The sequence below is a fragment of the Aquarana catesbeiana genome, linkage group LG02, assembly GCF_042186555.1.
Source record: "Aquarana catesbeiana isolate 2022-GZ linkage group LG02, ASM4218655v1, whole genome shotgun sequence".
Classification (NCBI taxonomy): Eukaryota; Metazoa; Chordata; class Amphibia; order Anura; family Ranidae; genus Aquarana; species Aquarana catesbeiana.
In genome coordinates, this window is record NC_133325.1 from 398,533,000 (window position 1) to 398,546,994 (window position 13,995).

Here is a 13,995-nt window from a genome sequence, read left to right on the forward strand (position 1 = left end):
TGTGCCATGCTGTTAGACTCATACCCAAAAATGCAGTGCTGTAATAAAATCAAAAGGTGCTTCCACACAGTATTAGTTTAAGGGTGTGCACACTTATGCAACCATATTATTTTGTTTTTTTATTTTTACTTCCCTTGACCAAAAAGAGTTCAGTCTGTTGAGCATTGCACACTGCAATACTCATCTCTAGCAAACTTTGCAATAAAAAACAAAAAAGCTTAACTTGTATGGAGTTAATAAATATTTGTACATTTTAAATTGCGCCTTTTTGTAAAATGGTGAAAATCGAACGTATCCAAAATTTTCTGTAAAAATCTGTAGGTTTTCATTTTTCATTTACAGCTTCAGAATTTAAAAAGACCCCTCAAACTAGACATTTTCTAAAAGCACATGGCCAGTAGAAAAAAAAGGGGTTACTGACTTTTTGGGCCCCACAATAATTGCGCAAATGTTCATCATATCGCTATTTTCACAAAAAATACACTCAAATCAGATAAACACAACCTAACTTATAAAATTCCTGCTAAATTAGTACCAAAGCCTCGTTCACACGTGGCATACTAAAGTGTACACCCATGGGGGGGGCATGTTTACCCGCACAGGGATGCACAGGTGTTCGATGTATCCTTGTACAGGCAGTCCCATTTATGTCAATTGGGATGCAATGGCTGCACAGGCATAGCTGCTGTTCCCAATCTGACATCCGTTTGGGTACATGACCCCAAACGCAGACAGTGTGAGCTCAGGGACATCCATGCGTACCTACATGGATGTAGGTCTGCTCTGTTCGTGCAGTTGCTACATGCCAAATTACATTAATGGGATTGCCTGCACATAGATGCACGGAACACCCGTGCATCCCTGTAAAGGTACGCCGTTTATGCCCTGTGTGAACAAGGCCTTAGGCCCCTTTTACACAAGCCCACCGATCGGGTCTGCATCCGTTTTTCAGGCGGGCTCAATCGGACCACCCGTTGTTCTCTATGGAGAGACTGATGTAAATTGATATGTGTCTGTTTACACACGCCTGCATCTGATCCAGTCTGCTAAAAACAGATAGATGGGGATTCCATTCCCCATCCATCTATCAGATCGGATCGAATGGCATCCGATGGAAATGCACAGGCAGTCCATTTCCATCCGACTGTCCCATGGAGAGTAAGTAGCAAGCTGTGTCCGTGTCCGCTCTGCATCAGGGGAGAGGATGCGGACCTGTCATCTGCCTGCTCAGCGGGGATCAACAGACAGATCCCCTGCTGAGCAGGCGGATCTGCTTTTTCAGAGTCCGCTCCATGTGAAAGGGGTCTTACCAGGAGAGGCCGGTCCATTAGGGGTGCAGGGGAGCCGGACTCATACGTTTGTATGAGTTTTTTTTTTTTTTCAAGCAACATGATAAGAGCCTGAGGCTCTTATTGGCTTGAAAAAGGTTGGGTTCGGGCACATAGCATTGCACCCTGAACCCACCCACTTGTGAGTTGTGACAATAGCGAATTAATTTTCACTACCGTCTTCCAGCTTCTCCTTCCTGGCCAATCAGGATGGATCGGGTTGTATCCGTGGAGGGAAGAATGCGGGGGGGGATGGGGGGACCGTCACCGTGGAGGGGGGAGTTTGGGCAGACCTGGGGGGGGCTTACTATGTTTGTGGTTTTTTTATAGTCATTACATTTTTTTTTTGGCGGGGGGGGGGGTCTTTGGTAAAATATCAGAGGTCTAAGCAGACTCCCATATCTCTTTTTTTGAGACAGAGAAAGGAACTGAAGATAGTCCTTTTCACTGTATCACTTTACAATACAGTGTAACACTCGCGGTTACAATATATATTAGCTGTCAGTGGGCACATAGCCGTGATCAGAAGTGATCGCTACATGTGCCCTCTCTTCTACTGGGGGATCTTAGTAAACACACAATAGATAAAATAAGTGCAGCGCAAAGAAATGATCACAGAGTAATAAATAATCTAATTAATCCTGTAGGGATAACAAAGTCCTTAAGTATAGGAGAAATGGTAAAAAAGCAGGTAGCTCTCTTCTGGGGAAACTCATAACAGACTTTAATCCAAGCGGTAAATGTGGAAAGAGATTGTGCTTACCAGATCCAATTGACCCCTTGATTATAGGGGGTCCGAAACAGCATGAATGGGTCCGTGGCAGACTGCTGGGCTGGCTGTCATCTGCAGAGATCTCCTCAGGTCTGAAGTATAAAGCTGATATACCGCTAGATATTCTCTTTCTCAGTTTGGCAATGTCCTTGGGAGCGGGGGGAGGTCCGTGTGGAGATGCCGGGCGGAGAGGTAGAGATCCCCAGGGAGAGTGAATGACATAAAGAAAAAATCTAAGAGCGATCCGTAAGGTAACCAATGATCCACATTTATTAGGTCACTTAAAAAGAGAGAGGACGCTAACAGAGCGCCAATGAATACAAATACTTGTGGCAGTGTTCAGTGATGGGACAGACTGTTCGTGACAGAACAGCTGTCAGCAAGAGAAGGCTGCGGGTGACGGTGGTCAGACAATACCGCCCTCGTACGCGGCGTTACGTCAGAAAGACTTCGTCAATTGGATCTGGTAAGCACAATCTCTTTCCACATTTACCGCTTGGATTAAAGTCTGTTATGAGTTTCCCCAGAAGAGAGCTACCTGCTTTTTTACCATTTCTCCTATACTTAAGGACTTTGTTATCCCTACAGGATTAATTAGATTATTTATTACTCTGTGATCATTTCTTTGCGCTGCACTTATTTTATCTATTGTATGTCACTGAGGTTGGTGTTATCCTCCTAGTGTTCAGCCTGCATATTTTACCTTTACATTTGGTTTGCGCTGATTGTCTTTCATTTTATCTTAGTAAACACGTTTACTAAAGCCCCAACTTCACCCCCAGCTGCACCGTCCCCCCCGCAGCGATCCCCAGCCTGACAGATCACGGAGATCAGCGCAGGGAGAAGATGCAGGAGGAGGGAAGGGAAGGCGGGATGGCACTCTGAACGGCCATGGATTGGGGGCATTTGGGGGGGGTGATCTGACTGGCGGGGCAGTTTTAAATGGAAGGGTACGGTGGGGGTGGAGAGGTAGGGGACAGGGAGGCGGCGGCGTGGGGGGGGGGTGGTCACAATAGGGGTTAATAACTCATATTAGCGGGTTGTAATTCGCCGATCAGAGTTATAGAATTGTCCAGCAGAGTCTGCTGAACAATTCTGATATAAGCTTATGGTAATTGAAGTGACCATAAGCTTATAGGAGAGGGAGAAATGAGGTTCCTACACCGTACTGACCTGGCCACCTGCAGGCACTTCTGTACGTCTGGCAGTGAAAGGGTTAAGGGTCTGAGTGTTGCTGCAATGGACAAGGACTCTGGACCTGTATAACACCTTGCAGCAACACTTGTTGCATCACATTCCAAGGTGAATGCCAAACACAGGATCTAGAGCTGAAAGAAAACATTACAGGCAATCCCACCAAGGTATAATTAATGGCAACAGATCCAGGAACTGCTAGTGAATCGTGAAAGCAATAAGCAGTCATATCTTGTTTGAAGTGCCAGTCAAAAGTAAAATAAATCTGATGAAAAATAGATAAATTTGCACATACATATTATAAAACTGCCAAATCTATATGAAGAGACAAAAATATATTTTGTCTACAACACTACTGGCTGAAACAAATGTCTGCAATTGCACCTATTTATATTACTTACAATCTATTAACATTGGCACTTACTGCACACAGATTTGTCAAACGTACCTTTTTCACCTCTAAAACGTATAGCATCATAATAGATCTGCAGCAATTTATCAAAGTCCGCCTTATCTCCTCCTTGTGGTTCTTTAATGACTGTCTTGATTTTTTCCAAGTTCTCCCATAAGCCTGTATGCATCCATCTGTCTTTCAATTTTTCCAGCATCTGAAAAGATTTAGTTTAAGAAATTGTCAGTGGTGTTTATAATTATATACTAGTCTACTGGGCAGTCTCATTAACAGTAAAGCTAGCTTTATTGTGTTTATGCTATACAGAAAGCTTTAGTTGAGAATTTGTCCTTTTTGCCCTACACAGATAACAGGAAAAATAAGGTCAAGAGCAAAAATGGTTTACCAGCAATGGTGTTGATGGGAGTTTCTGAGCTATGGCAATTCTTTGTATCAGCCAACAGATGGTGTTTCCTGAATGGCACAGAAATTCTTTAAACCCTCTACATTACGTTTTTCCAAAATAACCTATTAAATTGAGAAATAACACTTTCTACAATTTCATTTATTTAACAAGTTGGTACAGGGCTTGGGATATAAGGAAAGGTGAGCGTGAGCTGCTGGGAAAGGGGGTGTTAAAGTAAACCTGCTGCAGTTCCCTGCATGGGAAAAGGACAGGTTTGCTCTAAGTTCACTTAAGTTACCAACTTTAAATCCAGTCTTGTTTGCAGAATTAAGATTTGCCATCTAATATTTCTTGGTATAGAAACTTTCAAAAATGCTCTCAAAAAGTGTATATATGCATAAAGTATAAGCCCCCTTAAATGGCTTTAAAATATGTAAAAAAAAAAAAAAAAGTTTATTTGGTACAAAACAAAACACAAATCTAAAGTGCAGTAACACAAACAACTATTTAAATTTACTAGTGCCAAGCAACAAATTGCTAATTTTGACTGGCTTCTATAGGTTACTGCATTTAGGTTTAAATAAGGTAGATATTTTATCAAATATATCTTCATAATAGAAGTCAAATTAATTATCTAAAGCACATGAACTCACTGTTTAGTATAAAAGGTCTACACAGTGATGTTTATTAGGTATGTTACACAATGCAGAGAGTCATGAAAGGTATCTGGAAATGACATTTACTGCACGCTCACTTAGCTGCCAGCAGAGCTGTTACAACTATAATCATTTCAGAACTGTTATGCTTGCAAAGAGACTACAAAATTAGCACTCCAATTGGGCAGTAAACATATTGATATGTAATATCACGATGTAAGTGAGCTGTGAAAAAAAAAAAGCCATTCAGCTTTGTAAGGAAAGGATGGCTAAATGATTTACAGATAAAATTATTTAACCAGAACCTTCCATTTAGCTTTTATACCATGCAGAATCTACTGGGCATTTCACCAAACTGAACACTAAATAATATTTCAACCTGCCTCAGTTGATACTTGGGGAGAATAAAAGCTAAAAAATCTATTACATTCCTAATAAAATCACAGTATCAACGCTGCTGTTAGTGCAAAAAGTCAGTGAGTCTCAGAGGAAATTCATTGATCTAAAAGCCTTTTGCCATGCACGTTTTCTCATGTGCTTGATGCTTATATTTTCTTCTTGGTTAAGCATTGCTTTAAAATCTAAGTGCTTCAGTGCTGCTAAGAGAGAGGGTTGAAGGGTCATGAAGTTTCTGTGATGTAAATAAAGTTAAAAAAACAACACACAAATACAATCTGCATTTAGTTGTAAATAGATGACTGCTGTTACAACAAAGTCTGATCAGTTATGATGAGTGCCATAATTTGTTCTGGGCTTAGAGGTAAAAAGAAAACCAATACTTTTTTAAAAAAACATTCTTTATTTCAAGCTTTTGTATAAGTTTTCTTTCTTTGTTATATAAAAATTATTATATATAGCTGCTAACTTTTAATATAAGGACACTTACCTGTCCAGGGATCCCACGATGTCAGCACCCCAGATGATTTTCAAATCATCTGTCGGTGCTGCCGCCACCATTCGTTGTAAGGGAAACGGCAGTGAAGTCTTGTGGCTGCACAACCGGTCCCCTACTACGCATGCGCGAAGCGCGCTGTGCTTTGTGAATGACCTGGCGGTGGGAGAAGGAGGGTCCGAACTTCCGAGGGACCTCGCCGCAGTGAGGTCACCCGTAAGTGGGGACAGGTACCTGTCAAAAACAGGTACCCGCTCCCCCCTCCAAAAGGTACCAAATGTGGCAGCAGAATGAGAGCCGCACCGTCCCGCTGTCATTTGACAGTGGGCGGGCGGCAACTGGTTAACCACTTCCGGACCACTGCACGCCGATATACGTCCTCTCTTTGAAGAGGTATATCTTTGTTATGGCAGCAGCAAGCAGCTAGCGGTATCCTCTTCTTCAGCGGGCGGTCCGGTTTTCCGATAATAGTGGTCTCTGCAGCGGATTTGCCGCAAGATCACTTATATCGGCGGCGGGAGAGGCCCCCCCTCCCGCTGCTCTCCGGTGCCCTCCGGCACTTACCGGAGCTGTCGGTAGCGGTGGAGGCGATTGGATCCTTCTCCTTCCTGGGTATGGAGACGAGTGAGGGAAAGATGGCCCCCACCCGTCTCCATGCCACTGCAGGGCGGAAGCGACGTCAAAACGTCACTTCTGTCCATAGCTCTTAAAGGGCCTTTTTTTTTTTCAAATGACAAAATTATTGATTTTTTTATTGCATTTTAGTGTAAATATGAGATCTGAAGTCTTTTTTGACTCCAGATCTCATATTTAAAAGAAAAGGCCCTGTCATGATTTTTTTTCCTATTACTATTATATATTATTATTAAGGGATGTTTACATTCCTTTTAATAGGAATAAAAGTGACAAATTTTTTCTTAAATGTTCTTGTATAATGTTTGGGGTTCTAAGTAATTTTCTAGCAAAAAAAAAACTATTTTTAACTTGTAAACAACAAATCTCAGAAAGAGGCTCGGTCCTTAAGTGGTTAATGTTGCTTTAGGCCTCTTGGCAGCCTCCCTGAGTAGTTTTCTTCTCATCAATTTTGGAGGGACATCCAGTTATTGGTAATGCCACTGTTGTGCCATATTTTCTCCACTTGATGATGACTGTCTTCACTGTGTTTCATGGTATATCTATATATGCCTTGAAAATATTTTTGTATCCTTCTCCTGACTGATTCCTTTTACCAATGAGATCCCTCTGATGCTTTGGAAGATCTCTGCGGACCATGGCTTTTGCTGTAGGATGCGACAAAGAAAATGTCAGCAAAGACCTACTAGAACAGCTGAACTTTGTATAATTTTCGGTTAATCCGAGGCACTTTAAATGATGGCAGGTGTGTAGTGACTCCTATTTTATTTGTTTTTATAAATTCTTTTTTATTGAAGTTTTTCTTATTTTAACAAACAAAAACACAAATTAACAAAAGAGTGATCCTAGCACACTGCCAGATCACACGATGACCATCCGGTCACTGTTAATCCTACTATCTAACATTAGTATCTATCTGAGTGCCCTTCCCTCCCCCGTAACCACCCACTTCCTCCCCCCAACAACCAGTAACTCGGTTCACCCCCATCCTCGAACCTGACATTTACCATATATCTCAAGGGTATAGCTCATAAGACAACCAGTAGTTATAATCCAATGTCTCAGGTACTACCCAGGCAATGCACATCTATTTAGTCCTTAATTAGTGTTTAAACCTAAATAGCATATTTACCTATACCATGCCAACCCCCTTAGTAGTGACTCCTATTTAACATGAGTTTGAATGTGATTGCGTAATTCTGAACACAGCTACATCCACAGTTATAAGAGGGTGTGCACACTTATGCAACCACATTATTTTATTTTTTTTAGTTTTACTTACCCCCCTTAAAGATTTCAGTTTTTTCAATTGAGTTGTACAGTTTATAGATCACATTAAAGGTGGAAAAAGTTCTGAAATAATTTATCTTTGTCTCATTTTTTTTACATCACTAAAACCTGACATTTTAACAGGGGTGAGTAGAATTTTTATATCCACTGGGTATATATATATATATATATATATATCTATATATATATATATATATATATATACACACATACATACAAACACACATATCTCTTTGCACATGCGTATTGTATATTAGGGTGAGCGCAACATCAACAATTTTCTTTCACAAAGTTTTTTTTAGCATAAAAGACAAGAGATACAGTTATTCCAAATCATTAAATATAGTGTACAAAAGAGTCACAAAAATTATCCTAATTGACAAAAACAGTGAAATCATTATTAAAACTCTTCATAAAGAGAAAAGCAGTTTAACAATACAGAAATACAAAAGGAGAGATCAGTGTAATAAAATAAACAGGTTTTAAGAGTCAACCCAAGGGAAGTTGCACATCATTCCAATCCCAAAACAAGGGGGGACTTAATAAAGCATACAAGAAAGTGGCAGTCACCTCAAGTCTATTCAAGTATGCTAAAATCGAAACTGGATACAGGTAAAAGAATAGAGGAAAAAATGAAAATAAAGAAGAGAGAAAAGCTAAAACAAGAGAAGGAAGAAAGCATCATAAAATTAGTCAATGAGATATTCATGTACTGTGCCCAAGGTTCCCAAGTGGCTTAATTTGAGATTGTGTCACTTAAGGTGCTGACCATGCACTCTTGGGTCACATACCACAATGTCTTTTTGCTTTACCTGCGCAAATAGGTTGTTTTCAAGAACAGGCAATTGTTAATTTAGCCGCCAGTACAATAAAATGCATCAGACGAGAACTCTTAGAAATCCTGCCTATAGGCCAGTTTAGTAATGCAATATAAGGGGATTGATGAACCACTACACCGGTGACCTTATGCAGCAAAGCAAAAATTCCACTCCAATAGCTGCAAATTTTGAGACATTCCCACCAAATATGGTATAAAAAGGAGATAAAGAAGAATAAATTTTAGCTAGTCATGTAGGAACTAGGTACCAATGTGTAAACACTTTTATATTTGCTTCCATCAGTACAACAATCATAATAGCCCTGAAAGAGCAGAAAAAAACTTTTAAACATTTATGCCAAACATCCAAATCCCATTCCCGATTAATATCCTTTTCCCAGGATAACATATAGGTATGCTTGACCGAGGAGTGTAAGAGCAGCTTGTAAAAAGCTCTGTCCTGGGTGCACAAAGGTTCATAAGCTGTAATGGGGGGGGGGGGAAATCACAACTAGCCTTCCAGATCCTATGAAGGGAGTGTGAAAGTTGGGTAAAACTAAACTGCTCTGTCAAGGGTATTTCCAAGGATTCTTTGCAAAACTGTAGAGTGAGAGGGCCTCTCACATGGGAGTAACGTTATCATGGCCCTTGGTCCAGCCAATCATGCAGGCAAAGAATCTAAACCCAAAAAGAAGACTGGGAGAAGATGGAAGTGGCTGTTGAACTAGATGGACTTGTGTCTTTTTTCAACCAGACTAACTATGTAACCATGAGTGCTGACGGGGATCACTTGGCAGGTAAGTCTGCCAAAATGTACTAAATTGCTGTGCATACTAATAGAGTATGGCATAAATCTCTCAGGGAACATTTTGTATTTGTTTTACCAGGTTTAACATCACTGCCATGGCCTGCCTAAATTCCCCAGACATTTGGATGGACAGCTGCTAGAGGAAAACAAAGTGCCCTCAATACAGGAGCAGCTGTGACCATTTTCTTAAAAACTAAGAGAGGATGTTAATTGGCCACATTCTGCAGCCAGACTTTAGCCCAGACACACAGGGCAGAGGAGAAGAGAGACCGCACTGGGGGGGGGGGGATGTGCCAGGGGCCCAGAAAGAGGGGGACTGAATGGGGACAGCAGTGTGCTGTGAACAGAGCTGTGGAGGGCAGAGAGTACCACAAAGTCTGCTGGTGAGTTGTGCGGCAAAGCCCAAAATCACAGAGGCTATAGGGCCAGAGAGCACTGACTCCAACAGGTGGGGATTAAGCTGCTTTACAGTACTGATCTACTGTGGGTCAGATATCAGACCAAAGGAGCTTCAATTTGCAGTGCTGTGTTGAGGAGAGAACTCAGGAGGCCCACCCAGGCTAAGAACTGAGAGCTCTGGACAGACAGAAGCCTACAGATTGAGCTTTTGTTGGCTTGAGGGGTAGCCTGTGTGTAGTGTGATTTCTTGCCTGACTTCCGTGGGGCAGACTTTGACCTGCATAAGTGTGAGAGGCCTCTTGGGCTACCTGTATTGATAATGGGAAAAGAAAGTTATGTGACTTACCCTGGTGTAGGGGAATCGCAGAAGGACTTATACTGCATCTGTCATTCCACAAATAGATGTGTGGTCAACAAACCGAAAAATGTAAGATATGTGTAAGGGTGTGGGAAGAGGTTCCCAAAAAGTCGGTATTAAGTGACCCCAGGCAGTATGCTTACAAAAAAAAGTTTTATGTTTATGGGACTCAAAGTTTTGAACAATAAGAAAAACAAATAGATAATTGCAAATTATCTATTTGTTTTTCTTATTGTTCAAAACTTTAAGAATACTGCCTGGGGTCACTTAATACTGACTTGTTGGGAACCTCTGCCCACACCCTTACACATATCCTATATAGATAATGACCTTGCTGCTGGTTTTCTAAAGTGGTATTAAAGTCAAATTTTTTTGGGGGTAAAATAAAAAGGTTTATACTTACCTGCTCTGTGCAATAGTATTGCACAGAGCGGTCCCATACCGCCACTGTACATTCTTTCTCTTCTCTAAGTGCCCCAATTGCAAGCTGTGTGCAATTGAGGCACTTGTGCGGGTTCACTCTCAAGCTGGGCTGTATGCGTCCAAAGACAAACACAATGCAGCTCAATCCTGTCCCTCCTCCCAGCATCTGACTGACAGCAGCAGGAGCCAATGACCAGTGTCCAGTGAATGGAGGATGAGAGGAGACCAGGGGTGCTGGCGGAGACAGTGCTGGATAGAGTAGATTCAGGTAAGCATTTAGGGGAGCCGGGGGAAGAAATGCCATAGGGACATTGTTTACCTTAATTTAGGGAATGCTTTAAAGTAAAACATTTTTGCCTTTATAACCACTATAAGATTTTTATTGCCATATGGAGAGTTACCCCAGAATTGTGAGGCATTCCCTTTGGATTACACTGTAAATACTCTTGCCAACAAGAGTGACCACACGTTCACAGTCTCCAACTTTGGCAGATTGTGTGTTAGACTCCCCAATGGCCGGTATTATATTTAGGACTTCAGTGTTACAGATAGGCCATAGCGTTGTCCCTTATGTCTGGCTATAACAGTTTGTTGTAATTGTTAAGGAGTTTTCCTTGTTATTGCCACTCTGTCTTCAGAATTATTTCTCTACTAGAATTTAATTGTTTCTCATATAAAGCCCACTTTACACTACTGGTGTGTCAGTGAGTTGTTTGTTCCAATTACAACCACCACTGAGGAAGGACCCAACATCTATCCAGCAGCTCCCTAGGGAATCTGTGCTATGAATAAACCTTTTTTAAATTAAATCTACCTTAAGTTCAGCAGAAAGCAAGCACTATACACAGACAATGCCTGCTTTTAGAGTCTAGGGTTTACATTTAATTTATTAAGAAAGCAGGAAGGGGAAAAGGAAGGAAAGCAGGAAGGAGAAAAGGAAAGAAATACGGAAGGGGTAAAGAAAGGGTCCATCAAAACTTGCTATTTACAATTATTTGATACATTTAGCTAAAGTAATACATTGCAAATGTGACTTTTTTTTTTTTTAATACAACATGCATAGGAATCGGGCTTACAACATTAGTACCTTATTCTGAAAACGTTAAAATGTACTGTTGCTGTGACCAAAATTGCTGGTTGCTAGTTTTACTATGCATGTTTAAACTAGGAAAAAAAGACATTAAAAGCAAACCCCAAGTGTGGAGAAAGCCAAAGTATTATGATCAGCATTAAGCTTGCTGCATGCACAAGAACACGGTAAAAAGTAAATAATTTATTGTCATATTTTGAAGTCAGAGTTTGCATCACTCAGCTCACAAACCAGAGTACTTCACTGCTATGATTTCTCTACTGGGACAGTGACAAAGTGCCTCCCACCATAGAAGAAAGCAGCACTGAACTGTCTTCCCAGTGCCATAAATCAACACTGTAGCCTACAGGATGTCTCCCTGGTACAAACATACCATCAATTTTTCAATAACCATGTTAAATAATGGAGCATTTGACTGTGACAAAAGTAATGAAAAATGAAACATTTTGCACGCCAAAGGATGCTGAAAAAAAAAATACGTTTGTATATTTTTTCAAGTATAGAAAAAGGAATAAAAATATTTTCTCTTATAAGTTTAAAAAAAAAAAAGCACAATGTTTACCGAAGAACTGTGATAGAAATTAACTCTACTGTTTACTAACAAATTACACTGAATGTAAATCACCTACCAAGGCTTCATTTTTTACAGCCACTGGTAGAGTATGTCAAGAATAGGCTATGTTTTAATTCCAAAGTAAAAAACATTGTAGCTGGAGGATGGTATGGGGAATGATGATCCTAATGCTAACCTAATGCCACGTACACACGATCGAAATTTTGGTCGGAAAAAAGTATGATGGCTTTTCCGACGGGATTACGCTCAAGCTTGCCTTGCATACACACGAAAATATAACAAAGTGTAGCGCTAAAGGATGATGTGCACAGTGCAATATATAGGTAAATCTAAATGACACTGGGATGAAAACATGAATACATAAAATAAAGATAATATATTGAATAATAATAAATGTAAATATATTCCCAGTCTGAGTGCGAGGAAATCTTGCAAACAGTGGATGTATACAGTTGTGAAGAGAACCACCACCGAGTGTAGGGGAGGCTTACCAGATCGTTTGAACAGGCTAGAGCGTATGCTCTGCGTGTCAAACAGGCTTGAATATAGTTGGGTGGACTCTGGAGCAATGTCATCAGACAGGTGTACACGGATGGCAGCCGGATGGAGTCACGGGAAATGTAGTACCACAGGCAGACTGGAACTCAGAAATATATATATTGAGATGACAACCCTTTCAGACCATGCAGATTAAAAACATATGAATGCAAAAAGATGTTCCCAGTTTGCTTGAGCCGGAGGTCCAACACAAGTGGCGTGCCTCAAAAAGAGGGGTGCCTAGCCTGAAAAGCTGACCCAGCTCCCTCACACATATACCAGACCAGGAGGGGAGGCCAGGGGACCCACTGGGGCCAAAAAGAGGAAAAAGACCCTATTGAACTTGTGGCTGTTCACTCCAGCATCCAGCACAGACCTATTTTTTATTTATTATTTTTACATTTTTTGATTATTTATTATTTTTTGCTTGCATACACACGGTCACACAAAAGTTCTCTGAACTTTGGACCGTCAAGAACGCAGTGACGTACGACACTACGACGAGCTGAGAAAATGAAGTTCAATGCTTCTGAGCATGCGTTGAATTGTTTCCGAGCATGAGTGATTTTTTGTGCATCCGAATTGCATACAGAAGAACGCATTTTCGGATAGGAACTTTTCCCGACCGAAAAATGGAGAACCTGCTCTCAATCTTTTGCTGGCTGGAATTCCACCAGCAAAAGTCCGATGGAGCATACACACGGTCGCATTTTCCGCCCAAAACCTCTCATCGGAGTTTTGCTGGCAGTATTTCCGATCGTGTGTACGGGGCATTAGGCCACCAAAAAGTGAAACAGAAACACATTTGCAGTGTGTGACTTGTTAATAAAAAAGGGGACACGATTGTGTGTCTCAGAGAAGCATGCTTAGTAAATATTCACTTATCTTAGTAAATAAAGTCAAACAAAGTGACAAGAAAAATCACATTGCAATCACATGCAGTCAAAATTTACAGAATCTACATTTTTACTTGCACATGATTATATGATCAAAGTCAACAAAACGTCACCTCATTTACTAAGCCAAGGGAAAATTTCACTGCAAAGCAAAAATTCACTTAGCTTAGTGTGTAAGATGAAGTTATGGTAATCTCAACCAAATGCAAACAAATCGTGTTTTTTATTTTCATTTATTTCCACCTTTGGAAAGCTCACAAGGAAAGTGAACGTGCTCTATTGGCTTAGTAAATAAACCCCAGTGCTTCGAAAAAAAAAAATATAGAAAAAAAACACAGTAGAGCCTTCTTAAATGCTTGTTTCACTTCCATCACAGATCAAAAAAAAAAAAGGGAAAAGGGGGTTAGGTCTTCCTAATTTTTGTATACTGCAAATTAAGGAAATACTTGTTTTAAAAAGGCCAAACTCTGTTTTTCAATAATTAAGTGTAGTGCTCTTTGGTTTCTTTTAGCCTGTCTCATTATAAGGCTT

At 40.6% G+C, this 13,995-nt stretch overlaps 1 protein-coding gene across 1 annotated transcript in view; it reads right to left on the reverse strand.

Annotated features, from left to right (window-relative positions):
• Positions 1-13,995, reverse strand: part of BRIP1 (BRCA1 interacting DNA helicase 1) — a 670,966-nt gene that overhangs the window by 144,372 nt on the left and 512,599 nt on the right. The window contains exon 15 of the mRNA XM_073615255.1: positions 3,743-3,902. Within this exon, the coding sequence (XP_073471356.1) occupies positions 3,743-3,902 (160 nt within the window). The remainder of the gene's footprint in view (positions 1-3,742; positions 3,903-13,995) is intronic.